Raw genomic sequence first — 18,025 nt, forward strand, 5'->3', positions numbered from 1 at the left:
CGCGCGGCCGGAGACGGGCCGCCGCGCGGGAGTGTGTGTGGGGAGTGGGGCTTGTGGAACTGGAGGCGGTGGAAGGCGATCATGAGGTCAGGTTGGCGGCGGCCGTAGTTGCACGAGCTGGGTTTCAGCCCCCAGAGCCCCAGACGGAGGTCCGGGCCGCGGCCCTGGTGGCGCCGCTTCCCCGCTCCCGCCCTCAGAGTCCTGAGGGAACTCGCCGAGAACGAGCGGACCCGGCGGCGCGAATCTGACTGAGGGGCGGGGACGTTCTCCCCGCACCACTCCCGGCCGGACCGGGCCGGGCTCGCCCCTCGGAGCAGACCCCGGGCCCCGGACCGGCGTTGAGACTCGAAGCCGAAGCTAGAGGCGGGCAGTGGGCCCGGGCGGAGCCCCGCCCGGAGGCGGTGGTTTGGGGGGGCGCTAGGCCCCGAGGCGGCTGGACCCCTGCGCGAGAAAGCGGGAGTGCGGGCCCGGTGGCGGCGGCATGAGCCGGCCCCTGCCGACGGGGAAAATGCCCGGCGCCCCCGAAGCCGTGCCGGGGGACGGGGCAGGCGCGAGCCGCCAGAGGAAGCTGGAGGCACTGATCCGAGACCCTCGCTCCCCCATCAACGTGGAGAGCTTGCTGGTAGGTGGCTGGGGCCTGGCGTCCCTCCCCGCTTCTTGTTCATACCCTAAACCCCCCTTTGCCCATCCCTCGGTAATGACCCATCCGTGTGGTGGAGATCTTGCCCCACCCCGCCTAGCTTCCGGCAGCCGGGGCGGGATACCAAACACTTCTGCGACTAAGTTCGAACTGGGGAGATCCACTTGGTTCTATCCTTATGCCTCCCAGAGCTGTTGTCATCCCAGACTGTCCCTGTCTGGAAGCATTGGGCGGAAACACTCCTCTTTCCTGCATACCTACTGGGTTTGGGGAGGTAGGGTGGAGGAGTTGCTCTTCTTCATACGTCAGACTAGCGAATTTGAAAGTGACATGTTGCGTGGGGACTTGGGTCCAAGTAGCGGAGGAACGTTATGCTATCCCTGTTGAGAGTACCTACCTGGGAGACATGACAGGAGAGCTGCCCTCACTCTCTCCATTTCGTCTGAAATGTTTAAGCACACCACTGGCTTTCCTGTTTTCAGTTATCGTTAAACATTCCATAGTTGCAATTTAGTGCACCTTAATTTCTGTAAATTTCCCTCGATGTTGCACCAGAGTTAACGTTAAGACTCGATCTGAATTGTAGAGTGAATAAGTCTGTCTCCATTGTATCCCTTTTTTAAGACTGCCGTTGAAATCCAAAGTAATAACCACATAAAGGCTGCTAGTTGGTTTCTTGATTAAGAAAGGAGCATGCTTTACAGATTCGAAATGCACTGTAAAATGCTTGCTTTTTTCTTACTTTTGTTAGGATAGATGATGGTTTTTCCCAGACAATTAGTGTGCGGTAGAGATGCATTTATGGGAAAACGGGATGTGGCACTTCACCCTGGGGAGGAGAAGAAAATGAAAGAGATATTCTGGATATTAAATTAATTCTAGAGGACTAGAATTAGGGTGCGTGATCCTTGGATTCTATACACATTTTGCCCCAGAACTTAAATGGTCCGTTCTACTCCCAGCTTAGTAGGTTAGTGACTGTATGATGAGAAAAACGGTGTCTCCTCCCTTCCCAGTGACTGTCTTCATAGGCAGTTGGTTCTCCTTTGAGGTTTCTGGAATTATTTGCAGAGTGACTCAGTCCTGTTTGGTCAAAGTGCAAGATCTAACTGAAGAGTGTGTGTCTTTCGGTATGATGTGCAGAATGTAATGCACTTTACTCTGTCATAGGTGCTCGACGTTTCTTTTCCTGATCTTTACATTAGTGTGTTCGTGTGTTCTCATGGGAGCATGACACCATGACATTCTTTACAAGTTTTCAGCCGGAGGTAGGATTTGATCGCGTGGAGGGCGTAGCTTTTCCTAGGCCAAAGCGGAGCTTCTGGGCTTCACTCCCAGCATTTTGACTTTGGTATTTTGCTGGCAAAACTTTGACCTAAGGCCAAAAAGTTCAGTTAAAAATAGTACAGCAGTTTTGAAGTATTCGTCAGGTTCATACTCAATCCTGGATAGAAATTTTGTATGCTTCACTTTCATCTCTTGGGTCTTTAGAGATGTTAATCATAATTATTAGGGCTATTCTGAGCTTGAGCCTAAGCTATTTATACATGTAATATGATCGTGCATTCTGCTTTATTAAAGTATTTTGTAAATCATTAAAATAAAGGCTTTTTATTTTGAATGAAACATTACACATACTCAGTAAACAATTTAGTCCATTCATTTATTGACTGCCTAATACAGCCAAAAAGGAGCCCTGGTGGCACAGTGGTGAAGCACTTGGCTGCTAACCAGAAGGCTGACAGTTCGAACCTATCCAGCGGCTCCGCAGGAGAAAAACCCGGGGATCTGCTCCCTTAAAGATTACAGCCTAGAAAACCCTATGGGGCATATCTGCTCTGTCACATGGGATCTCTGAGATGAAATTGACTTGAGGGCACCCAGCAACAACAATATAGCCAAAACACTTTACACTTTTATTAAGGTGACATATTACTCTGGTATGTGAGTTGACATCAGCTGCTGCTGACTTGACAGAATCTGTTATTGCTTTTAGTTGATTAAATATTATGATTCTGGGATGCAGTAAATCTTACCTAGCCAAAAATCATCCCTTCTTTCTTTCTTTGGTGTGAGGTTCCTGGTGTTTCAGTTCCAAATTGATGAACTAAAAGTTTTTTTTTTTTTTAAAACTACGTCATAATAAGTTAGTTTTAAATGATGTGTATTGCAGGGTATGAAATAATAGAATATTTCCCAAAATACTGATGAAATAATGACTGGTATCATTTTAAAGATTTGAAACCTTATTACTTAGGCTGCATTTTGCTAGTGATCATTATTTTGGTTTTACTATAGAAAATAAATATTTTGTCTTTAACGAGAAAACTAGTAATATAGCCTAATAAAAACACAGCCATAAAACTGAGTTACTTCACTCAGGAGCTCAAAAACTATTGAAAATTGTATACCACCTAAGATGACAAAAGTAAGATGATGTGTGCTGTACTCCACAGAAGTTACTGTATAACTAATGGTTTCAGTAGGCTAGCCTTAGAAGGTAAAACTCTTATTTATAGGAAAAAATGTTGTATGAGATAACGTACGTAAAGTGCTTAGCTCAGTACATTTTCATAGTAGTGCTCATTAAATTTAGTTCACTTGTCCTGTGCACATTAAGCATATTTTTAGTTAATGCCTTCCTTAAAAGGAAGATTGTTTTATTCACTGCTATTTCTTGATACATAATTTTGAATGAGTAACAGTATCAGAATTTGCATCAGAAAAGTGCAAGCATAGATAAACTGGATTCTGAAGAGTTCCAAAGTTGTGTCATTGTACAGTCTAAATTATCATGTTTCGCTGGAGCGGCTAGTTGCTTTATGTGGGTCCTTAAATTAATTTGAAGAGAATATATTCCTTTTATTGTTTTCAGATTGTGTCCTGCTTGGTATTATTTAAAAATGGAGTTTGGAGAGAAGTTTGCTTCTGTAATAATTTTTGGGGCAGGTTTTCAATAGTGTGCTTTGCAGTGTGTTTGAAAATTTGGGTAAATACCTATGTTTTGTTGTCAAGGCTCAGCTCCTCATACTGCTTCCGCAAACATATTATTGTAAAAAGAATTGTATTTTAGTGTTATACTAGAGAGATGTCTTTCTAAAGAGCTGTACTTTTGGGTTTTGACTTATATTACTATTTCAAAGATAATTTTTCCCCCATCGAATGGTCATTATAACCTGTGGAATTCAGGCTTGGGTAAACTGTTAAATTTAGGCTGGTGTTGATGGGGAAAGGTGATTAAAATTTTATTTACATTTTTAGTGGCTTAGAATACAAAACACTTTATTTGATTGATTTTATTACACCTGTAAATTCTATGGAAATATTTTTTATTGCAGTGCGTAGACTTTCATATTGCTGCTGGTTATTTGCTTAATTGAAATAAAATTGTATGTGTATTTTTTCGTACTATATAATGTGAATAATATAAAGATATAGTAAAAATAAAATAAAAATTGAAAAACAAGTATATAATTTGATGTTTTAATACATATTTTTCTTTTGTGAAATAAGATACTGAGTTGGGCATTTATAGCATAAATGGCATTAGATTACTTTAAAACTTGCATGTTTTTTTCCTTCTAAATTTTATTTTGTTGTTGAGAGTATACACAGCAAAACACACCACTTCAACAGTTTCTTCATGTACAATTTAGGGACATTGATTACATTCTTCAAGTTGTGCGACCATTCTCACTCTCCTTTTCAGAGTTGTTCTTCCCTCATTAATGTAAACTCACTGCCCCCTAAGGTTCTTATCTAATCTTTAGGGTTGCTGTTGTCAGTTTGATCCCATATAGATAGTTCTTAAAAGACCATAATGCTCAAGGCAGACCTTTTTCACTTGTTAAGCTAAACTGTTACTCGGTTTTAAGATGATTTTAGGGGATATTTTTGGTTTAAGGTTTCGAGATTATCTCAGGGCAATAGTTTTACCCTCCATGGCTCCAGAAAGTCTAGAATCCATGAGAATTTGACATTCTTTTCTGCATCTTCCCCCTTTTGATCAGGATTCACCTATGGACTCTTTGATCAAAATGTTCATCAATGGTAGCTGGACACCATCCAGTTCTTCTGGCCTCATGGCAAGGGAAGCAGTTGTTCATGGAGGCGATTAACCACACATTCCATATCCTCCTTCTGTTCCAACTCTTCTTCTTCGTCTGTTGCTCTAGGTGAATGGAGACCAATTGTTGTTCTTGGATGGCCACTTGCAAGCTTTTAAGACCCCAGGCACTACACAGTGAACTAGGAGGTAGAACAGAAGCACTAAACATGCTATTAGGCCAATTAACTGGGATGTCCAATGAAAGCATGACTCTAAACCGCCAAACCAAGGAACCAAATCCCATGAGGTGTTTGTACATAAGCAGCCTCAGCAGCTACTCTTTTTTTTTTGCTGTTGTTGTTGTAAATACATCTATCACACAACTGTTACCAATTCAACTTTTTCAGGTACATAGCTTATTGACAGCAATTACAGTAATTGGCTGTGCAACCCTACCCTTAATGTGATTTTTCCATGACTGTTAACCCCACTTTCCCCCCTCACTCCCACCCGTGGTAACCACTTGCGTTTTAATGGTCAGGAAGTCTTGAAAGAAAATGAGTTAGCTAGGGAGGTTTAAAAAAAAACGGTGTATGGAATTTACTATTTATTATTAGGTGAAGTTGAACCTCTTGGCAAGTACATGTCCACTATCCCTCATTCACTATTCTGATATATAAAAAGCTCTAAAACCAAGTTTTTTGGTAAAACTTATTTTGTTGTTAACATCTGACTTGATATGAAGTTAGAATGTTTGTAGTCTGTATATCCCTCTTGGTATAAATAGTAATAGCTTTCACTGCAGATGTTTGTTTTCAGGGTGCTGTCCCAGACCCCTAAGAGGATTTTAGGGAGAATACAGTATGTGCACTGTATGACCATTGTAAAATCCAAAAAACACTCTGAATTCTGAAACATTTGGCCCCAAAATAAGGCCAATATAGACTAGGTAAAGGAATGTAGACTTACATACACCTGAGTAGTAGTAAAGGAATAGGAAAAGTGGATAATTACCTTGTAGCCTGAGGTTTTTTTTGTTTTTTTTGTTTTTTTTTATCTGAGTCTTGATCACATAGCCCTCTTTTCCCTTTTTGAAGTATGAAATATTTTAAGTATTTAAATATTTTAAAGATTAAAAGAATCTAGCATGCAAATATAAGTTACAAAGCAAATATATGTTCTGCTGCTGCTTGATTCAGTCTGTCGGCATCCTCTCCCATCTGTTACCCTGAAAATTTTTTATTATTTTCCTGCTTAATTTCATAGATCACCACATTTGCATATATCCCTAAACAATACATTCTTTAGTTTTACTTGTTTTTTTAATCTTGTAAAGTGGTGACATTTCTATATATATTTTTTGTAATTTGCTTTTTTTGCTCAGAGTTATGCTTCTAAGATTCACCCATATTGTGGCTTATTCATTTTCACTGCTACCATAAACCACAGTATGTTATTTCAATTTACTTGATGGATATTTAGGTTGTTTCTCATATTTTTGCTATTATGGAAAGTGTTGCTGTGAGCATTAATTTTTTTTTTTTAAGTTTTATTGTGTTTCAGGTGGAAGTTTACAGTGCAAATTAGTTTCTCATTCAAAAATTTATACACAAATTGTTTTCTGACTTTGGTTGCAATCCCCACATTGTGTCAGCACTCTTCCTCTATTCCCTTTCCAGCTCAGGTTCCCCGCGTCCATTTGTCCAGTTATCCTGTCCCTTCCTGCCTTCTTGTCTTTGCTTTTGGGCAGGAGTTGTCCATTTGGGTTCATATACTTGATTGAACTAAGAAGCACATTCTTCAGGTGTATTATTGTTTATTTTCTAGGCCTTCTAATCTTTGGCTGAAACGTGGACTTTGGGAGTGGCTTCAGTTCTGAGTTAGCAGGGTGTCCAGGGGCTATAGTCTGGGGGTTCCTCCAGTCTCTGTCAGACCAGTAAGTTTTATTGTGATCCCTGTCCGACCACTCGGTGGTGGTAGCCAGACGCCATCTAGTTCTTCTGGACTCAGGCTGGTGGGGGTTGTAGTTCATGTGGTCCGTTAGTCCTTTGGACTAATATTTTTCTTGTTTCTTTGGTTTTCTTCGTTCTCCTTTGGTCCAGATGGGATGGGACCAATAGATATATCTTAGATGGCCGCTACCCAGCTTTTAAGACCTCAAATCCTACTCACGGAAGTAGGATGTAGAACGTTTTCTTTACGAACTATGTTATGCCAGTTGATCTAGATGCCCCTTGAGATTATGGGCCCCAGTCCTGAGCCCCAGCAACTCGGTCCCTCAGGTGTTTGGATGTGTCTATGACTTTACCCTGGTCAAGTTGTGCTGACTTCTCCTTAATTGTGTGTTGTCTTTCCGTTTACCAAAGTTAACACTTGTCTGCTATTTAGTTAGTGATTTCCCCTCCCCTCCCCCATAACCACCCAAGATTGTTTTTTTTCTGTGTGTAAACCTTTCCTTGTTTTTTTTTTTTTATAATAGTGGTCTCATACAATATTTTTCCTTTTGTGATTGACTTATTTCATTCAGCATAATGCCCTCTAGATGCATCCATGTTGTGAGATGTTTCACGGATTCATCATTGTTCTTTATTGTTGTGTATTATTCCTTTATATGTACATACCATAATTTGTTTATCCGTTCATCTGTTGATGGGCACTTAGGTTATTTCCATCTTTTTGCTATTGTGAATAATGCTGCAGTGAACATGCTGCAATAGACAATGCTGCATATGTCTAGTTGTGTGACGGCTCTTATTTGTCTAGGATATATTCCTAGTAGTGGGATTACTGGATCTTGTGGTATTTCTATTTCTAGCTTTTTAAGGAGGCGCCATATTGTTTTTCATAGTGGTTGTACCATTTTACACTCCCATCAGCAGTGTATAAGAGTTCCAATCTCCCCACAACCTCCCCAACATTTTCAATTTTCTGATTAGTGCCAGTAATGTCCGTGTGAGATGGTATCTCCTTGTAGTTTTGATTTGCATTTCTCTAATGGCTAGTGATTGCGAGCATTTAGCCTGAATGTCTTCTTTAGTGGTCTGTTCATATCCTTTGCCCATTTTTTTATTGGATTATTTATCTTTTTGTTGTTGAAGTTTTAAAATATTTTACAGATTTTGGAGATGAGACCCTTGTCAGATATGTCATGGCCAAAAATTTTTTCCCAGTTTGTAGGTTCTCTTTTTACTCTTTTGGTAAAATCTTTTGATGAGCATAAGTATTTAATTTTTAGTGGCTCCCAGTTATCTACTTTATCTTTTGGTGTTTGTGCATTGTTAGTTATGGTTTGTATTGTATTTATGCCATGTATTATGGCACCTAGCATTGTCCCTGTTTTTCCTTCCATGATCTCTATCGTTTTAGGTTTTATATTTAGGTCTTTGATCCATTTTGAGTTAGTTTTTGTGTATGGTGTGAGGTATGGGTCCTGTTTCATTTTTTTACAGATGGACATCCGGTTTTGCCAGTGCTGTTTGTTACAAAGACTGTCTTTTCCCCATTTAATGGACTTTGGTTATTTGTCAAAGATCAGCTGACCATAGGTGGATGGATTTATGTCTGGGTTCTCAATTCTGTTCCATTGGTCATGCTTGTCATTGTACCAATAGCAGGCTATTTTGGCTACCGTGGCTGTATAGTACATTCTGAGATCAGGTGGTGTGAGGCCTCCTGGTTTATTCTTCTTCAGTAATGCTTTGCCTATCCAGGACCTCTTTCCTTTCCATATAAAGTTGGTGATTAGTTTTTCCATCTAGTTTAAGAATGTTGCTGGTATTAGGATAGGGATTGCATTACGTCTATAGATCTCTTTGGGTAGAATTGACATTTTCACAATGTGGAGTCTTCCTGTTCATGAACATGGTATGTTTTTCCATTTATGTAGGTCTCTTTTAAGGAACTGCTAGATTGTTTTCCAAAGTGGCCATACCATTTCACATTTCTACCAGCAATGTATATAAGGATTCCAGTTTCTCCATATCCTTGACAGCACTTGGTATTGTGAGCCTTTGTAATTATAGCCACGGTAGTGCGTTTCACTAACGACAGATGATGTTGAGCATTGTTTCATGTGCGTGTTAATTGTTTTATCAGGGTTCTCCAGAGAAACAGAACCAGTAGGAGATATATACATACGTATTTAGGAAGTGGCTGTCACAATTGTAGGGGGCTGGCAAGTCCGAAATATATAGGGCAGGCCAGCTGGCTGGAAACTCAGGCAGGGGTTGATGTTGCAGTCGTGAATCTGAAATCTGTAGGGTACACCAGCAAGGCTGGACACTCAAGCAAGAGTTATGCTACAGTCTTGAGGCAGAATTTCTTTCTGTGAAACCTCAGTTTTTGCTCTTCATACCTTCAAGTGATTGGATAAGGCTCACCCACATTATCAGTGGTAATCTCCTTAAAGTCAGTTGATTGTAGATGTTACTCACATCTACAAAATACCATTACAGCAACACCTAGGTTAGTGTTTGATTAAATAACTGGGTATTTTAGCCTAGCCGGAGCCTTGGTGGTGCAGTGGTTAAGAGCTCTGCTGCTAACCAAAAGGTTGGCAGTTCAAATTCACCAGCCGCTCCTTGGAAACCCTATGGGGCAGTTCTACTCTGTCCTGTAGGGTCACTGTGAGTTGGAATTGACTCGCTGGCAATGGGTTTGGGTTTTTTTGGTTTTAACCTAGCCAAGTTGACACATAAAACTAACCATTACATTAATTTTGCTAGTTCTTTTGATTTTTAGTAATGTTCCGTGAATGCAGTCTAGTTTGATCAATATATTTAAATTGTTTTTGTTTTTGTGCAAGGAGATGGTAATCAACTGATGGAGGAGTTTCATTTGTATGTTGTTATTATTAGATGCCTTTAATAGATTTCCACTAGTAGATTAGAACTGCCGCATAGCATTTTCTAGGCTATAGTCTTTATGGGAGTAGATTGCCGGGTCTTTCTCTGGTGGAGCAGCTGGGTGGGTTCGAACTGCCAACCTTCTTGTTAGCAGCCAAGTGCTTAACCATTGCACCACCAGGGTTCCTTAGTAGTTAGTTGGTAATTTAGTTGGGTAATTTTCCAAACTACAGATGTTAGAGTTGTGTGGTTGTGTGTGCTGTCGAGTTGATTCTGACTCATAGTGACCCTGTAGGGCAGAGTAGAACGGCCTCGTAGAGGTTCCTAGGCTGTAGTCTTTACAGGGTTAGATTGCCAGCTCTTTTCTCCTGAAGAACTGCTGGGTGGGTTCGAACCACCACCTTTTGGTTACCAACTGAGTGCTTAACTATTGGTCCACCAGGGCTCCTTAGATGTTCCAGTGTTTCTGGTTTATGCTTTTAGGTACCCAACTGAATTTAACAAACAGACTCAAATGTTGCTTCTTTTTGTTCACAGGTGGTATTGGATAGTGACTTGTGGGATTATATAATATGCAGAGTTTTAGATCTTATCCAAGATAAAGTTTTCTGTTCAAGTGTAAAAGTAGCTGCTTTATTTGTGCATTCTCTATCAGGGTGTGACCCTACTGTTTTTCCTTGTATTTAATTATGATTTTTCTAGAAGTCATTCAAAGTGGTCACTTTTTTGAGCAGTGAGGAAAACTTTAGAAAAGAATTCTTTTAGTATTTAGGATGCTTCTCTAAAACATTAAAGATGAATTCAAAAAAATTTTTTGGTTGTAGTGATATTTATTTTTCTAAAAGGAAACTGCATTCACATAGTCGTTATGAACTTTGAGGCCTGCAGAATTTAGCGTAAAATGTGCTTTTGTATGCTGAAACTGCTGCAAAAATATTTAAAATATTAAATATGTAAATATTAGTATGATTTTGAAAAATGTTTCACTGTTTTGGGATTACTTTATTGTCATTATTATCATATTCTAGTTTGTGGTACTTTGCACTTTCACACATTTAACCATGTATGAGCATATGTTATTGTATTGTGTAGTGAATGAAGTTCAAGTTCAAGTTGAAAACGGTGTGTTATGGTTGACTAATTTGCCTTAAAGAATTTTTTCTTTGTGAATCATTAGATTTTAGCAAGTGCTGCTAAAAAGCCATACTGTCAGCACCTATGTGAATTAGTTAATCACTATTTTCTTTCAGAGAAATAAGATAGCAGGTCAAAAATTGAGGGACAAGATAATGTAAAAAATTAATGTTGATAGCATTGTTGCAGCTGTTTTACATTCAGAATAAAATTTGTTTCGTGTTAACAGAATATTTGGAGTTGCTTTTATTTTTGGTGAATTAGGTTCTCATTTAACAATTTCTATATATATTGTTGGAGCCCTGGTGGTGCAGTGGTTAAGAGCTCAGCTGCTAACTTGACAAAAGATTGACAGTTTGAATCCAGTAGCTGCTCCTTGGAAACCCTGTAGGGCAGTTCTACTCTGTCCTATAGGATTGCTATGAGTTGGAATCAACTTGGAGGCAGTGGGTTTGGTTTTTTATACATATTGTTCAGTAACATCAGCTACAGTTTTTACAATGTGTCAGCATTCTCCTTATTTCCATTCTGGTTATTGTTTCGGTTAATCTCGCCCCCCCCCCTTTTTATCTTCTCATCTTTACTTTAGGGTAACCGTTTGGTCTCATATAGATGAGCGTTTAAAGGAACACGGTATTCACTGGTGATATTGTTTATTTTATGAACCAATCTATTATTTAGCTGAAAGGTGACCTCCAGGTAGACTAAGGGTTTTCTAAAGAACTTTCCACATTAGAAATTCTGTGATGTTTCAAATCTACTGGAGATTAAACAGAACACTGTAGACTACATTATTCTGTGGTTCCTTCCAGCTCTTAAATTCTGCATGAAGGGTGAATATCAAGCATATGGTGACTATCAGTTGAATAGTGACTACTCAATTTATGTTTTCATATATTGAGTTTTGTTAAAAGTAAAAAATGCTTATAGATGCCCAAATTTTGAATGGCAAACCCTTTAAAGAGATTCACAGAAATAAGAGGTACAGTGAGTCTGGGGTTTTGACATGTCTACTTTTAAATAATAGTAATAGCCACAACAGTGAACTCAGATATACCAATGATAATGAAGATGGCGCAGGGCCAGGCAGCATTTCATTCTGTTATACATAAAGTCGCCATGAGTTGGCACCTACTTGATGGCAACTAACAACAACAACTAACAACTTTTAAGTAGAAATATTCAAAGAGTGGGAAAATACTGACACGTACCTAGTTTAGTAAGATGAAATAGATTCTGACAGTGAGACTTCAGTTCTAAAGAAAGATAATAATAGTAGGTAATATTTATTGAGTACTTAGTGTCTGCTATGTACTATGTGAAATATTTCACATAATTTCTTGTTAAATTCTCGCTATTATCTCAAGCCCAAAGGAAGCGGTTGGCCCTTGGCTGCTCTCCTTAGTGTTGTAAGATTTCTTCGTGGAGAATCTGAGTAACAAGTCGTATGCCTGTCTTTTTTCAGAAACCATACCTTCATTATCCTGCACCTTGTCTTGCAAGGGATGGTTTACACTGAATACACCTAGGAAATATTTGGCTACTGTCAAGAGCTGGAGTTCTCCTTGTATTACCTTCTTCTGCCCTATCTGCTGCTCTTTGTAAACCTGTTCTTTTTCACTGTAAGTTGTGTAACCAACCCTGGTTAAGTTGAGGCTCTTCATAGTGACAGCCCAGCTGTCAGTCTTAATGATGGTGCTGCAAACAAATAGTTAATGGGATGGTTAGATCACTCCCTCTAAGTACTCTGCAAAAGATTCGATAGGTAGCGTTTTCATTATCTGTCACTTTTGAGTATTTTCTTTTAAATTTTATTGTGCTTTAGGTGAAGGTTTAAAGCTTAAGTTAGTTTCTCATTAAAAAATGTATACACGTATTGTTTTGGGATATCAGTTGCAATCCCTTCAATATGACAGCACTCTCCTCCTTTCCACCCCAGGATCCCGGTGTCCATTTGTCCAGTTTTCTTGTCCCTTCCTGCCTTCTTGTCTTACTTTTGGGCAGGAGTTGCCCATTTGGTCTCATATATTTGATTGAACTAAGAAGCATGTTCCTCACGTGTGTTATTGTTTGTTTTTGGGCCTATCTAATCTTTGCCTAAAAAGTGGGCTTTGGGAGTGGCTTCAGTTCATGTCCTAGGGCCATAGTCTTGGGGATTCCAGACCAGTAAGTCTGATCTTTTTTTTTCGGGAATTTGAATTTTGTTCCACATTTTTCTCCCGCTCTGACTGGGACTCTCTATTGTGATTCCTGTAAGAGCTGTTGGTGGTGGTAGCCAGGCACCATCTAGTTCTCCTGAGCTCAGGCTGGTGGAGGCTGTGGTTCATGGGTCCTTTAATCCTTTGGGCTAATATTTTCCTTATGTCTTTGGTTTTCTTCATCATCTTTTGCCCTGGACAGGATAGGATCAATAGATGTATCTTAGATGCCTGCTTGCAAGCTTTTAAGACACCAGATGCTACTCACCAAAGTAGGATGTAGAACATTTTCTTTGCGAACAACATTATGCCAGTTGACCTAGGACATCCCCTGAAACTATGGTCCCCAGTCCTCAGCCCCAGCAACTCGGTCCCTCAAGGTGTTTGGATGTCTAGGAAATTTCTGTGACCTTGCCTTGTTGTGCTGATTCCCCTATTTTGTGTGTTGTCTGTCCCTTCACCAAAGTTGACACTTGTCCACTATCTAGTTAGTGATTTCCCCTCCTCACCCCTTCCCACCTCCATAACCATCAAAGAATGATTTTTTCTGTGTGTAAACCTTTTCTTAAGTTTTTATAACAGTGGTCTCATACAATATTTTTCTTCTTGTGATTGACTTATTTCACTCAGCATAATGCCCTCGAGATTCATCCATGTTGTGAGATGTTTTGCAGTTAATCATTGTTGGAGTTGCTTTTAAATATCTAAAATGTAAACTTCGAATGTTTGTATTGGCTTGTTGGTGATTATATTTCTCAAAACGTAGAAATGAATGTACAAATGAAATAATGATGAACCTTTCTCTGAACTTCAGATACCAGTATGATTCTATATTAGTTGTATTCAACATGAAACAATTTTTTTGTCTTATATTCTCGCTTTCAGAAAGGTATTCTTTAAGATGCTGTATTTAATAAATGCATTGAAAAAAATTCCTATTAATAGATTTTAAAAAAGGAAAATACATATATTTGGAAATTTCAAAACTTAATACCAATATAGTTTATATTTCCTGGCTTTTACAGATCATTTTAGGTTAAGATTGTCCTAATCTGTATCTACTAAAGCCAGTAACTAAGGCAGTGGTTTCCAAACTTTGTTATACATAGGAGTCACCTGAAGATGTTTAAAAATATTGATCCTTGTCTTCCATCCTCAGACATTGTAATATAAATGGTATGTGGTGTGACTCGGGCATCAGGATTTTTAAAAGTTCCTGGTGATTCTAATGTGCATAAAAGTGTTGGAGCTGCTGAACTAACAGGTACATGTTGTAATTTAAAGATAGGTACCTCCTGTGAAGGCAGAGGTGGCCATCAGGTACAGAATGTATCTGAGGTGAGGATTCTGACTCATGAGGGCCATATGTTTTTTCTTCCAGTAAACTTGTGGCTCACTGAGAAAGTCAGAATCATCACCTAGGGTGTTTGATGGAAATGGTTTCAGGTTCCAAAGGCAGACCTTCTGATTTAGATGTACTTGTGGGGAGAGGAATTTGCGTTTAAAAAAGTGTCTTAGGTGATTCTGATACAAGTAATTTGCAGATTTAAGTTTGAGAAATACTGCAGATTTTGCTGGGAAAAACAAAATAAAACAAAAAACCAAGCGCAAATGCTTCAGCTCTGTTTGGCACACATAGAATTGTATATGTGAAAAGTGCTGGCATATGGGGAGATGACAGATTTTCTGAAATATCAAGGCCCATCACATTTTATGTCTTTTAGGGCTCCGCAGGAATCAGTGAGGCTTTTCTTTTTCTTATTTTAGAAGGAAACTTAACTTATTAAGCTTTTCTGAAGGAAGAATCAGACATGATACATCAAAATAGAAGTTTTATCATTACTTCTTACTTTTCTGTGAGAAATTACTGTCTATAGAAACTTTGAGGGCCTAGAAATATATAAATTTGATGTTTCTCATTTAATAAATGGTGACAGAAAATGTAGTGATAGTCTGTTTAGTCACTAACAGTTGATTTAATTCAGGAAGAAAAATTTCACTAGAAATTTAAAATTGGAATGTATGGTCCTTCAGAGCATAGCACCTAAAGCACAATGGTATATATAAACCCTGTTTGAAAAAGAATAGATTCATTAAAAAATTATTTTGTTGTCTCTTTATAAAGTAGCATAAAGTAAACTGTAAAATATTTTTTAAAACGCTTTATTTTAAAACTTTAAAAATTTTATTTTTAAAGCAACCTTCAGTTGGTTTTGTTAAGTCTGTTAATTGTCATCTTATTAATATGTTACTGTTTAGATTCTTAGCTATGTACATTCTTTGCAATTATTTTTCTTTACATGCTGGCAAGAAATCATTTAAAATTAGATAAAACCAGGCGATTCATAGGCAGTGGGTATGGTGTTCCTATTTTTTATTCTCAAGGTACTTGCATATCAGATTTCCTGCTGTTTGGCCATTTTATTTATGATGATTAAGGGGTATGTATGTATGCATGTCAGACTTTTGAAAATTAAACTGCATTTATTCATTCTAGAGATAGTTTTGTTCTTAGAGGAATAGCAGTTGTGATTTTTGACAGTTTTTTGTATTTGAAATCTTCAGTAACTCAGTCTTTGTAGACTCCGTTATCTTGTGGCAAATAAAACTACACAAATCTGTAACCAAGGCACAATTCATTAATTTTTATGAGGCTTTAGAATGACACATAGTAAAAGTATCATCAAAGCCCTAAAGATTTATGAGTTTATCTTTTAAAATGTATACATTCTTTCCAAATTTTTGCTGAGTAAAATGATAACTAGATAAGAGAAACAAATCTGAAAGTGAGTGGCCCTTCTTTCGCTGAGTTTCTGTGATAGCTTTTGAAGTTTGTTATACGTGATTTGTAAACATTTTCATTGGAAATGTTTTTCCAATTTGAAGCACTTTACAATCTGGTGCTCAGGAGCCCTAATACATAATACCTCGATGTTGTGCAAGATGCTCAAGGATTTCTAAACACTTGACAAAATGCAATGTAATTCAAGAATTTGTGATTCAATTATGACATGTTCATGCTAAAATTTTTTTAAGGCATAATTTCTGACTAGTTTAAATGGAATATATAATTCTTTTCAGGTGAAAGCAGAATAGTCACAAAAGCAAAGGTGTTACATTATAAAAGGATGAGAAAATTTATCCAGAGGATTTTGCTGATAGTTCTGAAAAACAGTTTCTGCTGCCAGCATATACTTTGGTTAAAAAAGGGGAGGCAGTAAAGTTAAAAATTTTGAAGGCATTACTGAAAATAAATTTGTTTTCCATATTTAAGACATTTCCATAATAGGAGAACAACGGATGATAGAAATAAAACTAAATCTAGAACTAATAAAAGGAAATTCTAGTACTAGATTGACTTATGAAATTTCCTTCTGATGGAAGTCATTAGTGTAAAACACTGTGAATAAATTTTTATGAAGTTAGTTACTGACTTTTGGAAGATGGGGAGAGGGGACTGTTAAAAGTTTTAGGATAGGGAAGTTTTATCTTTTCAGATAATAGAATACCAGTCCCTGTTTTAATGTGCTTTCCCCCTCCCCCTTGAAAACAATTGGAAACGGTTATTCTGTTTGATTCAAGTTGAAACAAATCTGTGAAATAAAAGTTTAAAAATCCCAACAATAACTTGGTTATTTGAGGTAATTTTTTATCAGTAAAATTCCTTTCCACTAAAATAACACAAAAGGGGCGGTCTTTTGGAATTTATTATAGTGAGGTACATGTTCTTGGATCCCTGTTTAACCTGGATGAACAGATAGGAAAATAAAAATGGATTTTTTTACCCTAGACTCCTTTTTTTAAAAAAAAATCTACGGTATTAAAGATGATAAAAAATGAGGGAAATGATTCTTTATTTTCAAATGCAGTGTTTAAAGAGGCAGAGTATTATAGTGGAAAGAACATTGGATTTGGAGTCAGAAGATCTAGGACTGGTATTAGATGATTTTCTGATTCTCTTCCTGGCTGTGAGTAGTTTATTTAACAGTAATTTATATCTGTTTATCTCAAGGAAAGGAGCTATTATGGATTTTGTGTCCCCCCAAAATGTGTTGTAAATATCCTAACCTCTATGCCTATGGTTATAATCCTATTTGGGAATGGGTTGTCTTTGTTATGTTAATGAGGCATGATTAGTGTAGGGTGTGTTTTGAATCAGTCTCTTTTGAGCTATAAAAGAGATTAAACAAGCAAGTCAGCAAGCAGAGATGGGGGAAGAAAGATGCTAAGCCACATGAAGATCATCCAGGAGCATAGGCTCAAAGGAGACAAGGAACTTCTCCAGAGCAAGCAGTAGAGAGAAAGCCTTCCCCTACAGCCAGCACCTGGAATTCAGATTTCTAGCCTCCTAAACTGTGAGAAAATAAATTTCTGTTAAAGCCACCCACTTGTGTTATTTCTGTTATAGCAGCACTAGATAACTAAGACAGGCGCCCTGGTAGTGCAGTGGTTAAACACTTGCTGCTAAGTGAAAAGTTGGTGGTTCGAACCCACCAGCTGCTCCGTGGGAGAAAGATGTAGCAGTTTGCTTCTGTAAAGATTACAGCCTCGGAAACCCCATAGGGCAGTTCTGTTCTGTCCTGTAGGGTCGCTGTGAGTCGGAATTGACTGGATGCCAGTAGGTTACCTCAAGGAATTGTTTAGATTAAATCCGGTGAGAAGCTAACTGTGTGTGGTAGTGTTCTGTAAATTGTGCAGAACTGTAGCTTTTTTTCTTTTTTTTACAAACAATTGAACTTGTTGTAAAAACAGCCTGTGTTATTGTATATATCAATAAATCTCTTCCAAAAGGTATGTGCATACAAAACCAGTTTCCTTATTTCAGCCTGTTTTTTTTAAATTCAGGTGAAGGTTTATAGAACAAATAGTTTCTTATTAAACAGTAGTACACATATTGTTTTATGACATTAGTTAACAACCCCACGACATGTCAACATTCTCCCTTCTGGACCTTTTTTTTTTTTTTTGGTGAAAATATACGTAGCCAAAGATACACCATTTCAAAAATTTCTGCACGCACAGTTCAGTGACATCGACTACGCTCTTCCAGTTGTGCTGCTATTCTCACTTTAGATGAAGGTTTACAGAACAAAATAGTTTCTCATTAAACAGTACACATGTTGCCCTATGACAATGGTTAACAACCTCACTACACATCAAC

General features: G+C 38.2%; 1 protein-coding gene across 4 annotated transcripts in view; it reads left to right on the forward strand.

Moving 5' to 3' along the window:
* The first annotated feature begins 340 nt into the window (after positions 1-340).
* Positions 341-18,025, forward strand: part of ROCK2 (Rho associated coiled-coil containing protein kinase 2) — a 149,511-nt gene continuing 131,826 nt past the window's right edge. For 2 of the 4 annotated variants that reach the window (XM_023728244.1, XM_023728245.1), the window contains exon 1: positions 341-622. In XM_023728244.1, the coding sequence (XP_023584012.1) occupies positions 482-622 (141 nt within the window). In that variant the 5' untranslated portion in view covers positions 341-481. The remainder of the gene's footprint in view (positions 623-18,025) is intronic. The other 2 variants (XM_023728246.1, XM_004373055.2) reach the window with 1 other exon arrangement.

This window comes from Trichechus manatus, unplaced genomic scaffold (assembly GCF_000243295.1).
Source record: "Trichechus manatus latirostris isolate Lorelei unplaced genomic scaffold, TriManLat1.0 scaffold00023, whole genome shotgun sequence".
Classification (NCBI taxonomy): Eukaryota; Metazoa; Chordata; class Mammalia; order Sirenia; family Trichechidae; genus Trichechus; species Trichechus manatus.